Raw genomic sequence first — 24,364 nt, forward strand, 5'->3', positions numbered from 1 at the left:
AGCGAAATCCCCAGGTGCGTCTTCTCTCAGGGGATTTTCCACCCAGGCTTTCCCCACTAATCCTTCCTTACCTTTGACTGAGAAGCTTGCCTTCTCATGTTCCCTTACTTCTTTTTTTCTTTCTTTTTTCGTCACTGCGCACTACTCACAGTGATATACTCCCAACTAGGGCCCTTCCCACCTCGGAAAAACCACCCTCCGCATTATCCATTCATGCTTCTTTCCCGCCCAACTAAACTTACCAAAAGTGAACGCGGCCGACACACGCTCCGAATTGACTAGACGAAGGACAAGGCTCCACCGGAATATCCTACGATCACACTTACACGCTAATTCATCCGTTCTCCAGTCGGCGGGTTCATCCCATGCCCACTGCCTTTATTTCATACTATACTAGTTTTTAAAGCCAGATGCACCTCAAGAAATTTTCATGGCTGGGTCCCGTAACAGTCCGCTGTTGAGAGACCAGTGGAGCGCCCCCATCGATACCAGAGATCAGAGGGACAGAGGAAGGCAGAGGCCTCGAGGGTCGAACCGTGATAGAGGGAGGGACAGATTCCGCGACAGAGAGCGTCGTCGCCGGTCCAAAGGGAACGCACCTATTCCCCCGTTACGGTCGCCGCCACCTTCGCGTGCTCATCCCCAATCAGAGCTTGGAGGAACTCGTTCATATCGTGAATTCTCTCCCAATAACACCTCTCCGCGTGGTTCATCCGGTCTGCAGTACTCTGAGCCCAGACAACGCCAGAATCAAGATCATCACCAACTTGTCGAGCTTCAGCCTTTGGAAGGCGAGAGACCGACCGGAAGAGATTATCGAAGGGACAACTCTCCATCTGCACCTCCTCCATTCAAGCGAAAGAGAACGCAGAGTCCGTCGCCAGTGAGATCCTACTCACCTCGACAAGACCCTAGCCATCACCATCCAGCCTCGGAGCAGTTTGACGAATTCGATCGGGGTTACCCTCATAAAAAACGTGGACGATTTCCGGGGCGTGGCAGGGCGCGTCGAAGGTCTCCTAGAAGAGGAAGAGACCGGCGTAGGAAGGAATCCGATCGCTTCAAGGGTCTCAAGTCCCCTCCACGTGGCCCCAGGTCACCGAGGAACCCCCGCGAGCGATTTAACAGCCCGGACCCTGCAGGCGATATCGACCAAGAGTATCGCCATCGATCGCCTTCTCGCCATTCCGTTATCTCAGCTGGTTCAAGATTTTCAGCGACCTCGCGTCACAGCTCCAGGATTGACGCAACAATGAATCCTAGGCCAATTCAGTCTGCGATGGACAGTTCCTTCAGATCTCCATCCCCCCCACGACCAGTCCCCAGCTTCGATGCTGAAATTACCGGCGTCCCTGCAGACGGAGACCCCAGTGCGCGTGAAACGTTCCCTTTCCATGGAGAGCGGGCATTGAATGCCAATAATAACCTGCGCTCTCACCCCTCACGACCACAGGCGGACACGAGTCAATACTCCACCTCACCAAAGTACGGCCCATCAAGTAATTCCTACCAGGGATCCCCTCAATCTACGTCACCTCACCCTGGAGGACGTGCGGGTCTGAGTGGGCAATCTCCTTATCACAGGCCGCAAGGGTGAGCTTTCTTCTTGACTAAATCATAAGCACATCAACATTAGCGCGAGGCTAACACTACGCTGCGAACAGGCCTTCACATTCATCTCCATATCGTCAAAACAATTATCCTTCACAGGGCGGCTCGCAAGACCAGTACAATCAGGGTCAAGTTCCGCCGACTGGTCCAGCCAACCATCCTCAATCGTATTCGGGTCCTTCCTACCGTGGTGGGCATTCAGGTTATCGTGGAAACTTCCAAAATCATGGCCGCGACCGGCGATTTTCTGGCTCTGGTCACTCATCCTACAATACTGGGCCGTCCGGGCGAGGCCGTTTTAACAGTTTCCAATGGAGTGCTCGCGGCCGCGGCGGCTCTCCCAGCCCTCATACCACTCATGCGGAGCCCTCACAAAGTCCTGCGCCTCTCCCAGCGGCAGAAGAGCAGAGCTTCCCAGGGGAGGGAGACAGAGACCACGCTTTCGGGTCTCCGAGCAGAGATCTACAAGGCGTGGATCAAGGTTCAAAACCATGTTCCGAGGATGGGGATTTTCAGAAGATGTCTCGACCTACCCAACCGTCCGACACCAACTCCACGCCGAATAAAGGCGGCAAGTTTAGCTTCGCCTTCAAAGCCAAAACCACACCTGCCCCTGCCCCCAAGCCAGTTCCAGATTTGGCACAGAGGATGCAGGCTCGAGAACCTCCACCTCGTGTTGCTGAGCCTCCTCGCAGCAGAGTGCCTCTCGGTCCACCGCCGCGATTCAAACCTGAACCACGCTTTGACCGCCGCGATCGAGACAGAGACCGGGATCGGCACCGAAATCGTGATCGGGACAGAGGGAGACGCGACCGGAGAGATTTTCGACGAGAGTCGCGTGATTTCCGTGAGCCTAGAGATATTCGCGACAACCGAAAAGAAGATCGCCGCTTTGACCAGCGACACGAAGGCAGGAAAGATGATCGTCGGCAGGACCCTCGTCCACCTCGTGGTCCTCGGGGACGTTCTCCAGGCGTGAAGCAACCCCGGGTATTAACCCGACCAAAGCCTCGGCCTACTCTCCCAGAAGAGTACGCGAAGTCCGATTCCGTTTATTACCGAAAGCCAGGTAACGAGTCCGTCATTGGTGCTGGCACCTACGGAAAAGTCTTTAAGGCAATACACGTCTATACCCAAAGGAAGGTGGCCCTCAAAAAGATACGTATGGAAGGCGAGAAAGACGGGTTCCCTGTTACGGCTGTCCGAGAAATCAAGCTCCTCCAGCACCTTCGCAACCATAATGTGGTCAGTTTACTCGAAGTTATGGTGGAGAGGAATGAGTGCTTTATGGTCTTCGAATACCTTTCGCACGATCTCACAGGTCTCATTAATCACCCGACCTTCACCCTCACCGCTGCTCACAAGAAGGATCTCGCCAAGCAAATGTTTGACGGCTTGAACTACCTCCACCACCGGGGCGTTCTGCACCGCGACATCAAGGCAGCAAATATCCTCATCAGCAATAGGGGCTTGTTGAAGTTCGCAGATTTCGGATTGGCGCGATTTTTCTCTAAGAGCCGCCAACTTGATTACACCAACCGTGTGATTACGATTTGGTATCGGCCACCGGAGCTTCTTCTCGGAGAGACCAGATATGGTCCTGCCGTGGACGTTTGGAGCGCGGGCTGTGTGTTTGTCGAATTGTTTACAAAGAAGGCTGTCTTTCCCGGAGAAGGGGGCGAAATCAGTCAGCTTGAAAAGCTCTATGCCTCTCTTGGAACGCCTACGCGGGCTGAATGGCCTGACCTTGTGGAGATGCCCTGGTTTGAGCTCATGCGACCGACGGAGCGCAAGAAGCGAGCCTTTGAAGACGTATACCGCGAAGTACTGTCACCAGCGGCTTTGGACCTAGTTTCTCAGATCTTCCGATACGATCCTTCAAAGCGTCCCTCAGCGGAGGAAGTACTGACGCACTCCTATTTTGTGTCAGAGGAGCCAGCTCCGCAACAAGCTATCGAGTAAGTTCGCTAAGTATCTCTCTCAGTTGGACTATGACTAACAGTTGCAGGTTGGAAAATATCGAGGGCGACTGGCACGAATTTGAGTCCAAAGCACTGCGCAAGGAGAAGGACAAGGAAGCTCGTCGCGCAGAGTATCAGAAAGATAAAGAGAAAAGGAAAGCCGCTTTGTCGGCTCCGCAAAGCGAAAGGGAGACGAAACGCGTCAGACAAGACGTGGAGGAGAACCCGCAGCCCTCGGCCCAGCCTACTAAACAGTAGTTTCATGCTTTGTGCTCTTCTGCGCCGCATATATGCTCCATACGAGTCATGGAATTGTCTTTGTCGTTGCGACACTACATAAGCGACACTACATAATCCACTGCCTGACTCGCCACAGGCGTCAGGTGTTGATGAGACTTTCGTCTTCACATTACGAGCAAACATCCTGCTTCGAATCTCGCCTGCTCTGTCTGAATGGAAGAGGGAGCGAGAGAAAGTACTCTAATTCTGTGGTTTAATGGGTGACATGAGCAGGATCTACGGATTCGATCTAGCTAAGATATCCTTCTATTACGAATTGACAATGGCGAGCCTGCGTGACAGGCAAAATGTATAGACTCAGCTTCAATTCGATCCGAATTATTGTAAGAGACATTAAAGATGATCATACTCTTTCCCCGGTAGATGGGTAGATGACAGCAGCGGATGAGAGGCGGACAACCTCACGCTTATGCTCCGTCGCTTTGCAAGATGTTAAGAGCGACGAGTCATATAATTAGAGCATTGAAGCACCAAGAGAATCCAGAAAAATGGAGGGCAGAAGTTACATACTACGTAACGACCTTGTCAGCAACAGAGAAATGAAGAAACAAAAACGCAGTCATGAAGTGTTTTGACCTCCTGCGACAATCAGACTTTGCCATTGAACCTCACGCTCAACCAGCCAGGCCATTACAGCAGGATAAAGGCGGTTGAGCACCTCGGATTACCAGAGTACGAGTGCTTCGTCATGCATGCAAGGAGGACAACAGGAAAAGCCAACGTGGCCCACGGTGGAGGACGGAAAGGAACACACGCACCGGCTCTACAAACGAACATGAATCGTTATTTGTTACCACTGAGTAAATTCAAGAAGGGGCATAGCTGCTGCAATTGGAACCAAATCATATTGGATCAAATTAAATAAATGGGGTATTCTAGAGGGTGGAATGTCCCGTCGATCAGGTCATCACCGCATCATGGGTAGCTGGAAAGCCCTCGTGATGATGGTTTTAGACGCGGGGATTCTGTAGAGAATTCATCTCGACGCACTCATCGGAATCGCCAGAGCAGTGGAAGCGGTAGAACGATACGCAGCCAGCGATGATTTGAGTCGGTGGTCTTGGGTTAAAGAAGAAGAAAAGAAGAGGGAGAAAAAGAGAGGATTTCCTTTTAAGAAGGGGGAAAAAAAGCAGGAAAAACGATAGTGCGGGCGGAGAAGGGCGGGACGGATGATGATTGGCTGGATGCCAGAGGAGGGGAGCGGCAGAGCTCGAAGGAAACGTGAAAGGCCAATAACCGGCGGATTTTGGGCAGTGGAAACGGCCCTTGAGTTCCTTGAGTGGTGATGATTCTGCTTTCGAGGTCTGCATCTTCTTAAGACTCTATACCTACTTACTACATACTTACAATAACCACCAGCACCATCACCACCCTTACCACTACCGTCTAGGCTTCTACACCCTACCTTCGCTCTGCTATTGCTCTACTACTACTAGTATTCCATCGAAATCGGCCCTACTTGACCTATTACCTACCTTACAGTAAACCCGCATTACCTCTTCTCCCCTCACACGCACAATCTCGCACACTTACACATACACACACCTCGTTAACGATTACGATCACGAATTTTTTTTACTATTTCTGTTTGTCTATTTTACCTAGCATCGCTCTCGCCCATTAGCTTTCTCTTGTTTTTCAGATTTCCGGCCGTTTCCTGCCTTCTTTTTGAGGCCTTGGTATTGCCGACTCTTTTTTCCGCTTGTCCTGGTTTCGCCCTGCGATAGCAGCTTCTCCTCGCATCCGCCTGCCGCGCCTTTTTCTCTCCCTGATGACCGTTTGCTTTTCGACGGTCTGATTAACTAGCGCCATGGATAATGCAAACTTGTGGACTCGCAGGGCCAAGTATGTCCAGGATTTTCGTCATTTGCAAGGTATACCGTTAGGCGCAAGACTAACCTGTGTCGTGTGTCTTTCAGTTCCGCCAAATTGTCTCTGTCCATGACAGGAACCGACGGAAAGGACGGTGGCGCGAGAGTCGATCTTCCCCGCGGTCACACATCAAAGCGTTTCGGCCCGGATAGCTCGCACGGCGGTCGATCGAATCCCTTCAATGCATTATCCCCCCTCTCGGGTGGCGTGTCTTCTCCTTCCACCAACGCTTCCTCCGCATTCGGCTTGGGTTCGGGCGCATTCGCGTCCTTTGGTACTCCCAAGACGCCTGGCACCAATGCGTCAGACCTGAATTCGTCCAAAGCGCTGGGGGAGAAGCGAGAGACAGCTTCGGAGCAGGATTCGGCAGCGGAAGTCAAGGCCAAGGCTTCAGCCTCCTCCTTGACGGGTCCGAAGGAGCATGCTCTGAAGTCTACGTGGGTGATCTGGTACCGTCCCCCGACGCCCAAGTACTCTGACTACGAGAAGTCGACCATTCCCCTTGCGTCTATATCCTCGGTCGAGAGTTTCTGGTCTATATACACACATCTCAAGCGCCCATCGCTCCTTCCGACCGTCTCTGACTATCACATTTTCAAGAAAGGCATTCGTCCTGTATGGGAGGACGATGCCAATAAGAAGGGTGGAAAGTGGATTGTTCGGCTGAAGAAGGGGGTTGCTGACCGGTATTGGGAGGATCTTTTGTTGGGCATGATTGGTGACCAGTTCGCGGAGGCTAGCGATGAGGTCTGTGGCGCTGTTCTCAGTGTACGAAGCGGAGAGGATGTGTTGAGTGTCTGGACCCGGATTGACGGTGGGCGCAACATCAAGATCAGGTAAGTTGTCGTCATATTTCACTCTTGGCTGGCAAGGGCCGCGGCTCACTCTGTGCAGGGAGACGATCAAGCGTCTGCTTGCCTTCCCGGCCGACACCAACATTGTATGGAAGAGCCACGACGACAGTATTGCTCAGCGCTCCGCAATTGACCAGGCTCGCCAGGAGAAGGCGGCCGGAAACGCGGGCCATCATCACCACCACCTCGCAGGGGACCGACGAAGACCTACAGCGAATGACGAGTCCATGGGAGATAAAGGAAAAGCAGCGGCGTCTTGATTTACATGGTTTGATTCTCATTGAATGGTCCTGTATAGTAAGGAAGACGAAAACATTGGGACGTTTCTGGGCTCGGGGCATTGGGGCGAATCATTGCGGCTGACTTTCTGGTTGCTTTCTCATTTCTCAACTTGTGTTTCTTCTTCTTCCTCATCTCGTGGTTCATGGTTTCTTTTCTCATTTCTTTTGGGCAATGCGAGATGTGATGCAGGTCAACGGACAGCGCTGGATCAAGCGCAAAATGTAAAATCATAATTTCACACGAAGCTTCCGTACACTACTAGCCTACCGTTGATTCTATGAGATCATGCTCGGATAGCCTAAATCAGAGGCTATTCTTTACGTGTAAGGTACCTACTACCCACGCTCTGTAGGTAGTCCTGGTCTGTTTGCTCAAATGATCTCCACCCAATGACGATGCGGGATCACTGCAGCTTCCGCGTGCTTTTTCTTTTCTTTTTTTTTTTTTTTTTTTTTTTTTTTTTTTTTTTTCACCCGCAGGGCAGAAAATAACCGGCCGACCGCCTTTGTTGTTATCCATGCAAGATATGATACCGGGGTCTCTTCCAATAATGTCCTCTTGCTTCCGGTCTTATTATTTCTTGCCCACTCCTCATGAAATCCGGAGTATGGTAGATCTTCCGCAACTTTAATGAACCTGCTCTCTTTACATGCCACTTTTGGGGACAATATCAGAGTTTCTGGCTCCGCTGATTTCTCCCAGTCGCCGCTCAAATCGTCAGAACCCCATCCCCGCTCCGCCATCAGATGCCACCTCTGATGAGCTACAGCGGACTCAGGTGTCCGGCGTAAGCGATGCTCCTCGTCTAGGGTCTTTGGAGTCTGTCATTCAATCCGGGATTGAACCACTTATTCAAGGCTCCGATGTGAGTTGGAATTATGCCCTTTCAATTGTTCTAATTTCTTCTCCTATTGCCTATATCCTCCTGCGTATACATTGAATAATCGTGATACGCTTTGGACATGCTCCTTTTCATTCTGCCTTTGCAGCGACGCAACGAGACTCATTGGATCTTTTAGAATCTCCATCGCTATGCCGAAAGATTTCCACCTTCCTCAGAAACTCGACCTGTACGTTTATTACTACGTCAGACCATTCCTCGATTACGTTTAGGGATGAGTCGTCTGTAAATATAACCTCACTCATTGGATACGGATTGGACAACGCTTATACGAAGGATACAGGTCTACACAAGATGCGTCGATGCGACGGGACCGCGCCATTTCGCGCCAGGACGAGCAGAGACTATTCCCTTCCTATTCTACACGGTACGTCACGAAGAAGCTGTTATATGTCGGGAATATTTGTGCGGCTGGGAGCTGACCCTGGGACTCTCTTCTAGTCCAAGTCCGAATGGAGTACCGATAGTGCCGGGGGAGACATTCAAGAAAACTCCAGGACAGACATCTAAGAAGAGGGACCCTTTTCAGGTATGGTGCTCTCGAAATGCGTTCATTCTCTTATGACGGGACTGACGTTGAGTATTGGTAGAATGTCAAGGGTGTCTTGAAACCAGTGGACAAGCTCTCCTCCAAAGCTCGAGAGAGCGGCCCGGTACGGGCACAGGGAATGCAGGGAAACCGCGGGGGGTATCAGACATTATCTGGGGTCAATATACCTCGTCCGCAGACCCTTCTAGAGCAGGACCTTTCGGAGAGACCCGTAAAGCGCCGGCGTCGAGATGTTCAAAGCTCTCCAACCGAAAGTATCATCGACCTTTCCGATGATAATAAAACAGGACATTCCGTTACTGAGTCGTCGTCGGTCATTGGAAACACCGCACGTCTGTCGCCCGGATCAAGCCAACAGTCACTAAAAGGTCATAAGTCAAAACGATCCAATCGCAACGCAGTTGATGAATTTCGACAGGTTGAGAAGAATATGAAGGCTACGAGGTCGCAAGTTAGCCCCAGATTAGGGGCCAAGAGATTTCGCCATCGCTTTTCCCCGGAGGACGAACTCGAGCAGTGCTTCACTGAAAACGCTGCCAGGGAAAGGCGCTTTTCAATACCGAGCGTGAAGCATGAAGTTCTTCAGAGTGTTGAGATACAAAAGCCACAGCGACTCGATAGGCCCGGGAGTCCATCCCTTCACGGTCATCCGACGAATGAAAGAAGAGACTCAGAGTCGCGAGAAAGTCCAGATGAACTGCAAGGGGCGGCAACGGTGCAGCCCGCCCAGGACTTTTCCCTCGAATTTCGTAAGAAAGACGTCAGGGGCGGCTTCAACGCTGGGAAGCAAGTGGCCCAAAGAAAGGCTTCCCCAGCCGACATCCGACCGACTGTCTTCGTCCCTTCGTCGCATCAAGGAAAATTCAAGCGCAAGATTACCAAATCTGGGACACGTCCTAGTGCCGACCGGTGTTTTCAAGCAACCTCTGTTCGATTCGGTACTACCACCGGACCTTCCTCGGGCGACAAGACCGTCGAGGTACATGTTGATCCAATCAATGAGACAATCAAAATGACCGGACCCGACCCCGCGAATTCGTTTCAGATACCCTACAATAAAGTTTTCAAGATCTTTCGAGGGACGTCGCCAAGCTGTAAAGTTAGGCTCGCTCTCAGAGAAGGTACCGGTGATCAATCGGTGGATATAGATCTCACATCCTCTGAAGCCAAGGAGGACCTTTCCACATTACTCGCTGCCAGTGGAGCTAAAGTAGTGGAAAAGGATGGGTACGTATCTCTCCTACTGAAGCTGTTAATCCATGCTCACCAAATTAGTAAATGGATGGATGATGCTTTCAAAAAAAACGAAAATACGAAAACTTCAGGAAGGTATCTGAACGGAATCAAGCGATCATGCACTGCGAGGGCTCCCGAACAGGGTTCCGAGACCACAGTTGAAGTACCGAAACGGCCAAAGCTTTCAGCCTCATTGCAAAACGACCTCAAATCTAACGTAGTTTCGCAATCCGGTCCAAGAGACTCGTCCTCAAGTTCTGGACTTGCGCAGAAGTTCCGAGAAACAGCTTCCGATGAAGCGATGAAAGCAACCTCTGTTAAAGCGGGTACTGAAGAGGCGGTGGAGATACCAGTCAAGAAGTACACAGGAGAGACCACAGCTTCCAGTCGTGCAACAAGGTCCACAACGCGTCGTATGCTGCCGGCAACAGTGGTTTCGTGAGTATGAGCTAGCTTCTAGAAATAAATTTTGCTAACCTGGCGTCGCAGCGATGATGAAGAGGAAAACTCGCCTCAACAGCAATGTCAAAAGATTTCCCAAAAGTGGCAGAGGTCTGTTGAACACTATCCGCTTCAGTCATTGCTTTGCAGGATTAATGGACTTGATAGGCCACTTGTATACCCGCGTTTCGGCAAGAAGAAGGCTGAAGTTGACGGTCAAGATCTTGAACGACTGCGTGATAACGAATTCTTGAACGACAACCTGATCGGCTTCTACATACGCTTCTTGGAGGATCATCTGGAACGAAACAACAAGGAAGTCTCAAAAAGAGTCTACTTCTTCAATTCGTACTTTTTTGCAACACTTACGAACCCGCCTAGAGGTAAGCAAGGCATCAATTACGAAGGCGTTCAAAAATGGACGCGAAATGTCGACATATTCAGTTACGATTATATCGTGGTTCCTATCAATGAAGCAGCGCATTGGTATGTTGCGATCATATGCAATCTACCAAAACTTCCGGGGATTGCCCAGGAAGAAGTGGTGGTGGACGAACCTGCGGAAAGAGATACAGAGCCTTCAGCTCCACCAAAGCGTGACGATTCGGAGAATCCGAACACGCCGGAGGCTGTTGGGAACATACCTTCCGACAGCGGAGAGACTGAAAGTGGCGCTCGTTCTGCACCAAATCCGGAAAAAGAGGAATTGGCAAGGGAGTCGTTGGCTGCCATGAGCTTGTTGGACCAAAAGGAGATGAAGGAGAGGGGGGAGCTGGAAGTACCTGCTTCTGACGAAGAGTGGCCAGAAAAAGAGGAGAACCCGGTATCCTCTCCCGCAAAGCTCTCGAGTCCTCCAAGAAATACGGAGCCCTCCAAGCAGATCAATTCTCAAGATGCCAGCCAATTCTCGGTCTCAGGAAGTCAGAAGTCACGGAAGCCAAAGAAAAAGCGCCATGGTCCAAGATATGAAGTATGGCAGCCGACGGTCATCACGTTTGACTCACTAAACTTGTCACGCTCCCCCACGATCAGCGTCCTGCGCAACTATCTCCGGGAAGAGGCCCAATCCAAACGTGGGGTCGATATTGACACAACCCTGGTCAAGGGGATGAAAGCTCAAGAAATTCCATTGCAGCCCAACTACTCGGATTGTGGCCTCTATCTGCTCGCATATGTGGAGAAATTCGTACAGGATCCGGACACATTTGTGACGAAATTGCTCCGAAGAGATATGAGAGTGGAGGACGATTGGCCTCTTCTAAGATCAGGGCTTCTTCGTTCTCGATTGCGGAAGTTTCTTGACGAATTGTATGATGAACAAGAACAATTGAGTCGCGAGAAGGCAGCTGAAAGGGCTACCATGGCGGACCGACAGCCAATATCGTATCTCCTTGGACATTCTGAAGACAAGACCGTTCTTGCAGTTGAGAATATGGAGGATGCATCGGAGAAGTCGCCTAACGGAAATCCACCGCCTGAGAAGTCCGGGTTAGAGCCTGCTCAGAAGGCAAAACTAGGGGAGTCGCGGTCCGTGACTAGGAGCTCGTCCAGAGATGGTACGCCAGATAGTAAGGCGAAAACGAAAAGATCAACGCCTCAAACGTTGGCAGCAAGTACATTAGGGAGCACTACGCGCAAGGAGGTTGTCGAGGTCCCGGACAGTCAAGAACAAGTCCAACAGGAGGATGTCACGTCACATTGTCTCCTTCACGTCGAAGACTCTCAAGGCGGACAAGCGCGATCTCGGCCTCAGGGTGCAAAACCTGTTGAAGACGACGCAGAGCAAATACAGATACCTCATCAATCAGCGGACGATAGCATTGTTGAGGTTCAAGTCCTTGGGACGCCACCGCCGGGGTTGTCAACAGAGAAGCAGGATGGTGTTCGAAAGAGCCCGAGGTCGCTCAAGAAAAGGGCTTGAGCATACTTGAGAGGACGCGGATTATACCTCACATTGAAAGCAGACATAAACGATTTTCTCTCTTGTTTGGTGTTTCGGATGATACGGGTAGGGAAGGTCATTTGTTTTTGCGGGATGCATGAGATACCAAGCATTGCATATGAGTTATTTGTTACTTCGATATGAGCACTCAGCTGCATACGTATGATGTCACCTTCGCCATCATAAAGCTCAATGGGCATGTATTCAAGTTGCCTTAAATAAGACTTTCCGGAACGAAGATGATCTAGGTTGGCAGTCAACAGCTCTATGCTGGCTGTTCTCTATAGTATGATATATCTAAATACCCTCGATATCTGCGTCCATGCTCGTCCGACTCACCCAAGTCACCACTCGCTCTCGTCCGCGTCAACCCACCACGCCATCTTATCCCTCTTAAAGGCCTCGAAATCCCACTCCGCATCCTCCAATCGATCCTGCCCAGCCACATAAACATACGTCAAAGCCTCCACCTCCTCCCTCTCATCCGCAAACTCCGCCCCAGCCGCATCAAGCACATCCTTCAGGTGCCGATCCGGGTTTTTCGCAATGCTCGCCTCCTGCCGCCCACCCACACTCAGCGACTCCGCCAGCACCCGCACCCTCACCCTCTCCTTAACATACTCTGACCCCTCGAAGACATCCAACCGGTGTACGTCCCCGTCCGTCAAACCAGATACGACAGTCCCCAGTACCGAGGCGCTACCGGAGTCTCCTGTCGAATCTTCAATATCATTCCGGCAGGGCACGATGCCGGGGTAATCGGCTCCGCGGACGCGGTGCCGGCGGTAGCCGTGCAGGATGGCGGGCTTGAATGAGAGCATGCCCTTTTGCCAGGGTTCTGGGTCCGGGCGGCCGTGGATAACTCTGTGGAGGATTTGAGGGGCCATCAGGGTTCCTGGGTTGCGTTTGTTAGTACGGGTTTGTGTATTTGGGGGTTTACGCAGTTGGTGTGCTGGAGGGACTGGTTGGGGTAAGTGGGAGAGGCATCTGGCGAGTGATGTTCGTTGGGTTATGTGCAGGGCCAGTGGTCGTGGGCAAATAGCTCACCGTAGAAAAAGAGGACGTGGTCGCCCATATTTGGTTATCTGGTGTACTCAGTGGTACTTCTTTCCTTCATACGGTAGATGACGGTAAGGTAGAGCTGGTAGGATGAGCTTGGGGAGAGAAACTTTTCCGGGCTGCGGCTTGAAAAGAAGGCGCAATTTGAGATATTTGCAACGGTTACTGATTTGTGCGGCAGGAGATGCTTGTTAACAAAGGATCTCTAAAATTCCAATTTCATAGCCTCATGATCTCATCTCTAGTCTCATGGATTCAATGAGGGGAAACCTTGAGATAGAAAGAGGAGACCCACCGCTTATCGATAAGACACTGCTAGTGCGAGTAACTGCGCCACTGTTTATTGACCGCCCGCATCGAAAAGGCCCATGTGGCTTCAAGCATCATCGCGCCGCTTTGCCCTTGGCATCATCGGGGACGCTGGCTCCTCCTGTTCATTTCTAAGCCGTATTCTGATTTAACTTGTTGTTCTCAATTGACCAGTCGTTAAACCAAAGACAGCTCATCACACTGGAGTACCCGGTGTAACTAAACGAGATGCACTCGTCCCTGAACAGAGCGCAGGGCGTCTTCGGCTTCTTCACCACTGTCGCCTTGTTTGTTGCTGGAGTCGCTGCACTGTCAGTGCTGCTGTATCCTGCGCATGACGCGAAGGCTGAGGTCTCGTTGAAGAATGTCCAGGTGTACGTTTGTTGATGATTGATTCCATCCGGATGTTGGTTGCTAATGGCTTTTCCAATGGTAGGATCAAGGGCCGGCCAAATTACTATTCAACCAAGAAGGAAGAGTATGCGCAGATCAGGTTCGATCTGAATGCTGGTACGTATCTGATAAACTCCGTTTGCGACTCCTGAGTTAAATCTAGACCTCTCAGACCTCTCCTCGCTCTTCAATTGGAACACAAAACAAATCTTCGTCTACGTCTACACTTCGTACTCGTCCTCCGACAAGAAGTCTTCTCTTCTTCCCAACTCTGAGTCCATCATCTGGGACACCATCATCTCCGCCCCTGAATCGCCTTACTCGTTCAATGCCCTCCGCCAGCGCTTTTTCCCGGCCAAATCGTCCTCCTCGGCCCGCAAGAACCAGAAGCGGAACACTTCCGCCTCGAAGAAAACCTCGGCCTCAAAGAAGGAGACTCTCGCGCCGGGCGTGCTCCGTCTGAGCAACCAACGGGCTAAGTACCAGATCAGTGACATTACAGGGAAGCTCGCGGAGCGCAGGAACGTGACGCTCTCTGTGGGCTGGAATGTCCAGCCCTGGGTTGGTGCGTTGTGGTGGAGTCCCGGCTCTGGTGCTGTGCCCCGGACCGTCGGTACTGTGGTCAACAGCGAGGCTTTTGATTTTCCTGCTTTGAAGGGAAGCAAGGCCTCTGCTACTAAGGCGGCTGCATCGGGTGCTCAGACGGCCTAGAGTCTAGCAGTATGTCAATGAACAATGAAGGGCAGTTTTGATTGCCAGTCTCATTTGTTGAGATATCCATTATAAGCTTCTCGAGTCGTCCAGAACCGTAAGAAAATATAATAATGTAGACGTGAAACCAAAGTGGCCATAATAATGAAATTTTAATGAAAATGGTATTTAGGGCTGGGCCGGGTTAAGGTGTAGAAAGGGGAAAACTTATACACAAAGTAACATGTCATTATCTGAGCATTAATCCCCAACACTCTTCCTGTGGTAGTCCGTATAGTGTTCGTCATTCGTATCCTGAATCGGTCGCTGTTGTCCTGAATCGGCCGTAGTGGGATGAGCCGCTCAAACAGTGCTACCATATGATCTTTCATTGTGTCCTTGCAGAATACGTTGCGAATACACCCCAGGAGCGCGCTTTCGAGTCATTGGGTCCGTATTGCTGTTGTGATAGTAGACGTATTCCAGGTAGAAAGCATGGATATGACCCGGGAAATATCTATGTCTATCAGCAGACTATTCCATACGCCTCAAATATCAAAGCACGGCCAAATGGAGAAGGTACCGCCTGCAAAACCTAAAGAAATGTTCACTCACCCTAGGATCGTGAGCAGAATATTGATGAAGAAGTCCACACTACAGCCCGAAATCATAAGTACGCCGAGAGGAGGTACTAGCAATCAAATCCACGTTAGAATGATCCTTCCTGTTGATACTACTTGAACGAAATCAACCAAATAGGCTAGACTTCGTCTGATCGATGGGGATTTCGTCTGTGTAAAGAAGAGTGACAGGAGACTTACTGAAGAGAGTGACCAAAATCAAACAGAGCATTGACGCCGTGCCTGCCATTTTGTCCAGGGAGAGTCTACTTTGCTAAGTTTCTGATGATTTGACTGATGATCTGCTTGAACTCCAAGACGTTCCCAGGAAGCTGAGAAATAGGATTGCGAACAACAATATAAATACGTAGATTGGAGTGTTGTCATCAATAGAGGAGTTGAGACGCTTCATTTTGTATGTTTGAAGGCAAAAGAGGGATCAGCAGCCAACCGCCACGCCACCAACGAAGTATGATTCAATCATACAATAGGCCAAAACTAGGACAGCGCAATTGTCCAAAAGCTTGAGACTTGACCGGTAGGGCTGAAGGCAGAAACATATTGGCCTTTATGAAGCACTGATGTCATCCCGCAATGTTCCGAGCGCGGATCATTTATTTGCTACGGGATATTCCTGTTTTGGACATGCCTAGACAGAAAGTGCTAGCCAGGATGTGCTATATGAGTGTACATTTCTGTACTCCACAGAGGTGGTTATATTGTGCGCCCATGTACGTGCCGTTACATGTCGCTCCGATAAGTTTCTCAACTCCCTCGACTCATGCTTCTTCCAAATTCTCCACAACCTAAACAAACGTGAGGTGTGACGTGAAAGTGTAACATGAGGTGCAAGTAATGGGTCCGCACTTTAGACTCCTAACAATCAAACAGCATCAATGGATGCTCTTGTGGTGACTTGCTCGTTTTTGTTGCCGAGCTTTGATATCTGCAAAAACGCATCCACTCCATAGCCCTCAAGGCTATGTAACTCAAGGCTGCCTGCCCAATATTCTGCATAGACCCTGCTCATAGGAAGGCCAATTCCAAGGCGTAGATTAGGTGGACGAGAGGTGAGCGAGTCAAGGGAACCCTCTCGGTATGTTTCCCTGTCGGCGTGTTTCCGCTCCTTGGACACTGTCAGCTCTTGCATCGTAGCTGCCATCGCAGGGACCTGTTTCAAATTCTGGAGTCGTGATTTGCTCAGAGGGCCTTTGTCGAAGGACCATAGATATGGCATAACTTCACGGGGTATCCCCCCCCTTGATCCGATACTCGCATGATCACATGTTGTGGCGCCTCGCAGATAAGAACTTCGATGGGCGGAGGCTTTTCGGAAGACTCTCTGTATTTTTCAATGACAGCCTGGATGGAGTTGCGCAGAAGCTCGCCAATGATATACTCTAAATGGCTCAGAATATACGGGAAAGTTGCTTCGAGATGTCCCTGTACAAGGATCTCGGGGATCTTATCTGTTCCCGAGCTTTGCCGCATCATATCCTGCGCAAGCTTCCCGCAACGTTCAATCACCTCTTTCGCATTGCACTTGAGAAATACCTCGCCAACAAAGTCTGCGTTCATATCAGTCCGGTCCTGCGAGCCTGGGAAGTGCCAGGGAGAACTGAAAGTCTCTGTCAAGGCTAAGTGCTGCTCTGCAATGACCCGACGGGAAATTCTCTAGAGATTGTGGGTAAATTAGCCACTCGCATAGCAAGAGCGGTATAACATCCGATTTTGGAGATCTCCATACCGATCGAAGGAGAGTGTTCATAAATTGATCCATCACGCCTGGTGCTACAAGATCCCGACACTCCAAAACACCCATTGCCAATTTCGGAATCACGACGAGATGCTCCTTGAGTGTCTTACGCAGGATGTCACAGAATCTTTCGTTATCCTCTAGAGTCTTGATCTCCGGTATGACGCGAAACCGTTCAAATGCCTTGTAGTAGAGCTCATATACAAGGGAAAGATGTGGATTTGCTACAACCACATACGGCAGCTTCTGGATGTCTCGCAGTCGATGCGCAATTCTGGTGTTGGCAATCACAAACGCAAGTCAGGCCGGCATGGCTCAAGGCATGCAAGGGGAAAGCGCATACTGACCTGGTTGGCAGCTCTGTTCGCACATAGTTGGCCGAACTGATAAGGCGTGATTCGGTTAAGGTCCGCCCAAAGAAGGTCAATTGCCGCAGACTAATAGGCCGAATCTCGCGCTCGACCCATCTGTCACGCATAGAGTCAGCAGCAGTTGTACTTATGCTGGTAGGATTGCATACTCGTCGAGAACGGAGCCAGGTCTCCACGGAGGCGGGCTATGTGAGTTGTCAACACTGGAGTAGCACCGTACTCGAGGTTTGTAACTCAGTCGAAGCGCATGCCAACACCGAAATGGTTGATTTCGCTGCATGATGCGGTTGACTCAAGGCGCAACGGAGCTTCTAAAGTTTGAGGATATCGCTCCGCAGTGGATGTTGACTCAGCCGGGACGATTGACCAGTATAAGATAGATATAGCGTCTTCCGTACATGGCTCATCTGCAATTAGCAGCTACCAACAATTCTTGTCTCTCACTGGTGGCATGACATCTTGCTGGACATGTAAATTAAATTATGAGTAGGTGAGTAGAGGTGCCAGTGACAGACAGTTAATCTAGGGCGGTGAGTGCTTTGTCCTGACATGTGACGTCGACACTATCCATGAAGACTTCCAGTTGCTTTGTTGATTTTCAGCAACCAGCATCAACAGCAATGTAAGAGCATTGAAGATCACTTTACATCCTATCACTGTCGGAGCATATCTCTAGAAGACTAAGCCAATGTCAGGTTTCTGGTATGAAATAAAGTACAGACACCTGGGAATTACGTGATGAGATACAATGATTGATCCATGCTACACAGCCTACCACATGACTAGATAGGCTTGTGGCTGCAGCATCCATTCCCAGCTTAGTACTTCGTGGTGCTTGGTTATTCCTCGGCTTTTGTCTGGGGCCTGCATCACGAGTGACATAATCTTCGAGGACAACACTGTGTAGCCAGTTGTTGGTCTACCTTTGTGCACTCTCTTTTCTCATGCTCTCACTCTGAGATACCAGGTGCAAGATGATAGATTCTGGGAAATTCTGACGAGTAAGAGTCAAAAGATAACAGAATAACATAGTTTTTAACGCCTTGGTGGTCGCTGCACCCGACTATACCGTCAAGCTTGAGACATCTATAACCTGTCCTAATCTTACCTAAGTGAGAATTTACACAGGTGATAATGCAAGACAGACCAGTAGAACATCAGCTACATTGATAAATCAAGCACTTAATCTCTCATTCCTCTCTTCTGCAGGTGCTACATTTAGATTGCTGTACTGGAGCAATACTCTGCAGCGGACCTTATTCATAGGCGGTCTCAAGTGTCCCACCTGTTTTTATTGGGTTCTGGAACTCCGCCACTAGCTTCATCTCCTGTGAACCGGAATCTGGTCCTTCAGATCTCTTTTCACCACTTACTCATTGTCTTGTGTCACTCTCTTATTCATATTCTTCTCATCTTATCACTGTTCTGACTGTTGTTCGCCTTCTCCTCTGTTTGCTTGCTGGGTAGCTCCCCAACGCGTCCTTGAGTGCCGGTATTTTCAGGTGACGTGCTTGAGCGCACTTTTCTTTCTTCATGGACAACGTCAGTGCCCCGTTCATTTCTGACTCCGCATAAAAAAGAAGAGAAACAATCCAGAGTCGCTGAGACATTATTTACCAATATCTGACATGTGTACTTTTCGTCTTATAGGTTGCGGATAATGAGATGCTCGTCGATGAATATGAGCAGTATCACAATGACAGGACAGATGATGTCGTGGTTTCTCGCTCCGGATCAGAGGAGCCGGAACCAGAGCCCCTTGCGGATGACTGTAAGATTGTCTACCGTGCCATTTAGATGTTATACACTTTCCCACATTTGTTCAAGATGGCTTTGGATCGTTACCTCGGTCCTCGCGCAAGGGTCGAATATCCAAGAGTCAATGCTGGCGCCTAGATCCACACACCTCGTCCCTCGCAATGACTCGAAGGCATTGTACTAAGCACTGGTATAGTTCCGGCAATGATGGCGCGCATACTTCCTAAGGATCCGGACCTGGAAACCGCGGACGAGGCATACCACACATGGCACATCCAGGATTGGCGGAAGTTGAAAAAGAAGGAACATGGACCAGTATTTCAGTGTGGGGGATTCCCATGGTTAGTAGAGGATTTGAAAAGCACTCCGGTTGCTCTCGCCGTCTGACATTTGCTTAACAGGCGGGTTCTTTTCTTCCCTTACGGAAATCATGTCGATTATGCCTCTTTCTATTTGGAGCATGCCTGGGAAAAAGAGCCTCCGGAAAACTGGTATGCATGCGTCCAGTTTGCTCTGGTACTGTGGAACGTCAATGACCCATCAATTTACGTATCTCATGGTATGTACCTCGTTGGCCCTTGTGCTCTCTTGTTTTCGTCCTTCTGAACCTCAATGTAGTCGCTACGCACCGTTTCAATGCCGACGAGGGCGATTGGGGCTTTACCAGGTTCTGTGAGCTGCGCAGGCTTTTCAACATGCCGTGGGAAGGCCGTGGAGTCCCGCTGGTACAGAATGATGAAGCTAAAGTCACTGCCTACGTGCGTGTTGTGAAGGACCCGACTGGGGTACTCTGGCACAGTTTTCAAAAGTATGTACTGCCTTGAATAAGTCAGCGTCGCATGACGCTTACTCGACCTAGTTACGACTCGAAGAAGGAGACTGGCATGGTGGGGTTGAAAAATCAGGGCGCAACGTGCTACCTCAACTCCCTGCTGCAATCCCTGTATTTCACAAATGCTTTCCGCAAGGTAAGGGCTTCCTTCCTTAGTTATCTTTTGGAGATATTGACTATTTTTTGAAGGCCGTGTACCAAATTCCCACAGAAGAAGAAGCGACGCGAGAGAACAGTGCCTGGACACTCCAGAGGCTCTTCTACAATCTTCAAACGAGCGAAAACTCTGTCTCGACAACAGAGTTGACGGCATCATTTGGCTGGGAATCGCGGCAAATCTTCGAACAGCAAGATGTCCAGGAACTTTCCAGAAAGCTCATGGAAAGATTGGAAGAGAAGATGAAAGCGACACCAGTAGAGAAGGCACTGCCTGAACTTTTCGTCGGCAAGACGAAGACTTATATTTCTTGTATTAACGTCGACTACGAATCGTCGCGTGTGGAAGACTTTTGGGATATCCAACTCAATGTCAGAGGCAACAAGACACTTGACGACAGTTTCAAGGACTACATTCAGGTGGAAACCCTCGAGGGCGAGAACAAGTACGATGCAGGCTCCCCCTACGGCTTGCAAGATGCCAAGAAAGGTGTCATCTTCGAGAGCTTCCCTCCTGTGCTTCATCTGCACCTGAAACGTTTCGAATATGACATTAATCGCGATGCAATGATGAAGATCAATGATCGTCACGCTTTCCCCATGGAATTCGACGCGACTCCATATCTCTCTGATGCTGCCGACAAATCAGAACCGTGGATCTATCAGCTGCACGGAGTTCTCGTTCATAGTGGTGATCTGAACGCTGGCCATTACTACGCATTCTTGAAGCCTACCAAGGACGGCCATTGGTACAAATTTGATGACGACCGTGTGACCCGGGCCACTGACAAGGAGGTACTTGAGGAGAACTATGGTGGTGAATATGAACTATCCAATGGTGCGGCCGGCGTCCGGCAACCACATACACGGGGTCTGTCGACCAAACGGTCAATGAATGCCTACATGTTGGTCTATATTCGGAAAACACGCCTGGATGATGTCCTTCTACCGATTACAAAGGACGATATTCCTTCTCACATTGGTAAGCCCTTGCATTCTCTTCTTCCGCAAGCAGACATTTTGACATTGAATTAGAAAAGCGTTTAGTAGAGGAGCGGGCAGAGCTTCTCCGCAGAAAGAAGGAGAGAGAAGAGGCTCACCTGTATATCAATGTGGGAGTTCTATCGGACGAGTCGTACAAGTCACATCATGGATTCGATCTGACGAGCACGGACCTACCGGCCGGCGATCCTGCCCTGCCGAAACAGTACAGGATTCTCCGGGCTAAGAAGGTTGGCGAGTTCGTAGAGCAGCTTGCGGAAGAACGGGCTCTGAATGCAAACCAAATCAGGCTGTGGGTGATGGTGAACCGTCAAAACAAGACGACTCGCCCGGACCAAGCCATCAAAGACCCAGAAATGACGGTGGAAGACGCCTACAGCAGATTTGGGACCAAAGGGAACCCGTTCAAAGTCTGGATGGAAGTTGGGCAACCATCTGCGGATGGAACCATCTCGTGGCCTGACAGCAGTACTTCTGTTCTCGTCTTTTTGAAGAACTTTGACGTCCCCTCTCAGACTCTTTCTGGAGTCGGTGCCGTATACGTCCGCAAGAATCAGAAAGTCGCAGAACTCGCCCCGACAATTCTCGAGAAAATGAATTGGCCTGCCGGGACAGAGTTCATGCTTTTTGAGGAAATCAAGCACAACATGATCGATGTGATGAAGCCGAAGCAGACTTTCCAGCAGTCTGAAATTCAAGACGGCGACATAATCACGTTCCAACGCACAGTCAAAGAATCCGACTTACCATCTACTGCACTATACACGGATGCAAGGCAGTACTATGACTACTTGTTGAACAGGATAAATATCACATTCGCTCCCATCAAAGCAACTGATGGCGACGAGTTCACTCTCACTCTGAGCCGAAAGATGACATACGATCAGTTCTCGAAGAAGGTCGGCGAGCACCTCAACGTGGAATCCACTCACCTGCGTTTCGCCCCTGTTCTTGCTAGTACCGGAAAGCCCAAGCAGTTCATTAAACGCAATCCTAACCAGGCCAACCAAACGCTGTACCACATCCTTAGTGGGCAGGTCAGTGGCTACGGTTATAGTATGCATCGCCAAGATGCACTATACTACGAAGTCCTTGAGACTAGTCTCAGTGATTACGAGTCGAAAACTACACTGAAAGTAACATTACTCGCCGAGGGCATTGTGAAAGAGGTAAGTTTGCCCTATCATCGAGCGGTAGGGTCATTTATGCTCATTTTTACGTCAGCAATTGGTTGAAGTCCTAGTGCCTCGGGACGGCACCTTCGCGGATCTTCTGGCGGGTCTGCAGAAAAAGGCAAATCTTGAAGATGATGTGGTTCGAGAAATGCGGATCTTCGAGGCCCACAGCGGCAAAATCTACAAGGAGTACCAAGAAGATGCTAAGATCGCTGGCATCAATGAGTATGTGACTTTATACGCCGAGAGGATACCCGAGGAAGAGCTTCAGATGCAGGACGGCGAACGGACAATCAACGCATTCAGCTTTGACCGAGAGCCGAGCAGGCCGCATGGTATCCCGTTCAAGTTTGTCATGAAACCCGTATGCATATCCCATTTTGTGCCTTTGGCTTTCACTAGTGCTCACACCTTTCAGGGCGAGATTTTCAAGGAAACAAAGGAGAGACTCTCCAAACGAACCGGCATCAAGGGCAAACAATTTGAGAAGATCAAATTTGCTGTCGTTCCCAAGTCAATGTATTCTAACCCGCGGTATCTAGATGATGGTAAGTCATGCATTTCCCTTCCAAAATCAAGATATGGAGGCGCTAATGTGACCATCGCAGATGATATCCTTTCCGACATTGTTGGCGAATCCGACGATCTGCTGGGACTGGACCATGTAAATAAAAGCCGGAGCTTTTGGAGCAGGAGCGAGTCTTTTTTCATTCGATAGATGAGGTGATCTATGCGATGTACTCGGTGGCGACAATTCCGACCATCAAACCTATGCTTATAGATAGCACGCATGCTATTCCTATTGATGCCTCATACTTGAGAAATACCATATTCTTGTTTGAATATTTCCAAGGTCTGCTGGGCTTTGTAGCTCTCTTGTGCCAACAACTTCTAAGGCTTGGCGTTTTCTTATACTGTTTACATCTTCTTTCAGTGTTGGCCTAGTGTCCGTTCCTGCAGAAGGTACAAGGATTTGAGCACTTTCAAACCGCCCAAGTCTGCTTCTTCGCGAGCTCTTAGTATTATAGTTTTTTTAGTATGGCACCTATCACTCCACGCCTGTTGTCATCTGTCTATGGGGAGGACCATATACAAAAATAAGCTTCCTGATGGGGACTAGTCCAATTGTGGTATACTGCAAACACAACAAACGGCGGCGGAACGCAAAGCTGTCCAGAACTTCCCACTCCTCCTGAGCTCCGTTGAAGTCGCGTGTGTTTGGAGTCAACTGTTTTTTTGTGAAGGGAGCCGCCCCGTTTGACCACGGACCCTCTTTTCTCTTTCCTAACCCACAATGCAATTCTCAACTGTATTGATAGCTCTCCTGGCCACTCTGGTCTCGACCGTGACGGCGACCGCTTTAACGTACAGACTCGAGGCCAACGAGAAGGCCTGCTTCTATAACTATGTTGACCAGAGGAATGCCAAGGTTGCGTTTTATTTCGCCGTATGCTCTCCGTCTTCTCACCCCTGGGAACAGAAAATGACAAGCGCAAGAAAATGATAAACGGAAAACATGGCTGATAATGCGTTGACTCCAGGTTCAATCCGGCGGCTCTTTCGATGTCGATTATTCAGTTGTTGGCCCTGGGGAGAAGGTTATCCTAGACGGAACCAAGGAACGGCAAGGCGACTTTGTCTTCACAGCTCAGAGCATTGGAGAGTACCGATTCTGCTTCAACAATGAGATGTCAACGTTTGCGGAGAAAATGGTCGACTTTGAGATTGCTGTATGTTCGGGTCCTTGGATACACAGTGGCACGATTTATATCGGGGGGCTCATTGATTAACTCGGAGATTTATTGTAGGTCGAGAATGAGGAGCGCGCGCAATTGCCTTCACGACAAGGTGCCAGTCCCGAGCAGGCATCGGCCCTCGAAGAGTCCATCTACAAACTATCCGCTCAGCTGTCGACTATTGCCCGCAACCAGAAGTACTTCCGGACCCGCGAGAACCGCAATTTCAGCACGGTTCGCAGCACCGAGAGGCGGATCTTCAACTTCAGTGTGATTGAGGGCTTGATGATGGTGTCCATGGCTGGTCTGCAGGTGTTTATTGTTCGGTTCTTCTTCCAGGGCGCACGGAAAGGTACGTATTCCCATGCTTACGTGGCCATGGAAGCCGGCATCATATTTGAATCTATTGTTTTTTTCCCTTCCTTGATTCAAGTCCACATCTGACTGACGTCCTTGCAGGCTACGTGTGATGAATGACATGAATAATATGGTTTTGTCAGTTGAATTGTGGTGTCTACTATTGTATCTATCCCCTTGTCATAGGTTCTAGAATTAGC

General features: G+C 49.9%; 8 protein-coding genes across 8 annotated transcripts; 6 read left to right on the plus strand and 2 right to left on the minus strand.

Annotated features, from left to right (window-relative positions):
- Positions 1 to 430: 430 nt before the first annotated feature.
- On the plus strand, positions 431 to 3,830 carry ALT_6233 (putative protein kinase; the record flags this gene model as incomplete). The annotated part of the gene is made up of 3 exons (XM_033555498.2): positions 431 to 1,593; positions 1,665 to 3,569; positions 3,620 to 3,830. 3 exons carry the CDS (start codon positions 431 to 433, stop codon positions 3,828 to 3,830), a joined length of 3,279 nt encoding a protein of 1,092 aa, XP_033411389.2.
- Positions 3,831 to 5,682: 1,852 nt separating this feature from the next.
- Positions 5,683 to 6,858, plus strand: ALT_6234 (eukaryotic translation initiation factor 4E; the record flags this gene model as incomplete). The annotated part of the gene is made up of 3 exons (XM_033555497.1): positions 5,683 to 5,717; positions 5,792 to 6,580; positions 6,639 to 6,858. The coding sequence occupies 3 exons, from the start codon at positions 5,683 to 5,685 to the stop codon at positions 6,856 to 6,858; spliced, it is 1,044 nt and encodes a 347-aa protein (XP_033411388.1).
- A 1,054-nt stretch (positions 6,859 to 7,912) lies between these two features.
- Positions 7,913 to 11,929, plus strand: ALT_6235 (uncharacterized protein; the record flags this gene model as incomplete). Its single annotated transcript, XM_089600038.1, has 7 exons — positions 7,913 to 7,950; positions 8,065 to 8,148; positions 8,223 to 8,310; positions 8,372 to 9,558; positions 9,607 to 10,005; positions 10,057 to 10,119; positions 10,177 to 11,929. The coding sequence occupies 7 exons, from the start codon at positions 7,913 to 7,915 to the stop codon at positions 11,927 to 11,929; spliced, it is 3,612 nt and encodes a 1,203-aa protein (XP_089455500.1).
- Positions 11,930 to 12,294: 365 nt separating this feature from the next.
- On the minus strand, positions 12,295 to 13,025 carry ALT_6236 (gamma-glutamylcyclotransferase family protein; the record flags this gene model as incomplete). The annotated part of the gene is made up of 2 exons (XM_033564602.1): positions 12,295 to 12,845; positions 12,998 to 13,025. 2 exons carry the CDS (start codon positions 13,023 to 13,025, stop codon positions 12,295 to 12,297), a joined length of 579 nt encoding a protein of 192 aa, XP_033420493.1.
- Positions 13,026 to 13,546: 521 nt separating this feature from the next.
- Positions 13,547 to 14,422, plus strand: ALT_6237 (signal peptidase complex subunit SPC3; the record flags this gene model as incomplete). Its single annotated transcript, XM_033564601.2, has 3 exons — positions 13,547 to 13,692; positions 13,755 to 13,828; positions 13,884 to 14,422. 3 exons carry the CDS (start codon positions 13,547 to 13,549, stop codon positions 14,420 to 14,422), a joined length of 759 nt encoding a protein of 252 aa, XP_033420492.2.
- A 1,799-nt stretch (positions 14,423 to 16,221) lies between these two features.
- Positions 16,222 to 17,428, minus strand: ALT_6238 (protein kinase PKP2; the record flags this gene model as incomplete). Its single annotated transcript, XM_033564599.2, has 4 exons — positions 16,222 to 16,695; positions 16,769 to 17,051; positions 17,125 to 17,244; positions 17,298 to 17,428. 4 exons carry the CDS (start codon positions 17,426 to 17,428, stop codon positions 16,222 to 16,224), a joined length of 1,008 nt encoding a protein of 335 aa, XP_033420490.2.
- A 1,682-nt stretch (positions 17,429 to 19,110) lies between these two features.
- ALT_6239 (ubiquitin-specific protease UBP15) lies at positions 19,111 to 22,789 on the plus strand (the record flags this gene model as incomplete). Its single annotated transcript, XM_033564598.2, has 9 exons — positions 19,111 to 19,247; positions 19,308 to 19,465; positions 19,525 to 19,714; positions 19,766 to 19,874; positions 19,928 to 20,876; positions 20,930 to 22,065; positions 22,121 to 22,435; positions 22,490 to 22,619; positions 22,680 to 22,789. The coding sequence occupies 9 exons, from the start codon at positions 19,111 to 19,113 to the stop codon at positions 22,787 to 22,789; spliced, it is 3,234 nt and encodes a 1,077-aa protein (XP_033420489.2).
- Positions 22,790 to 23,365: 576 nt separating this feature from the next.
- Positions 23,366 to 24,277, plus strand: ALT_6240 (p24 family protein; the record flags this gene model as incomplete). The annotated part of the gene is made up of 4 exons (XM_033564597.1): positions 23,366 to 23,518; positions 23,613 to 23,801; positions 23,880 to 24,159; positions 24,267 to 24,277. 4 exons carry the CDS (start codon positions 23,366 to 23,368, stop codon positions 24,275 to 24,277), a joined length of 633 nt encoding a protein of 210 aa, XP_033420488.1.
- Positions 24,278 to 24,364: the final 87 nt, after the last annotated feature.

Source organism: Aspergillus lentulus (genome assembly GCF_001445615.1).
Source record: "Aspergillus lentulus DNA, contig: Alt12, strain: IFM 54703, whole genome shotgun sequence".
NCBI classification, from domain to species: Eukaryota; Fungi; Ascomycota; class Eurotiomycetes; order Eurotiales; family Aspergillaceae; genus Aspergillus; species Aspergillus lentulus.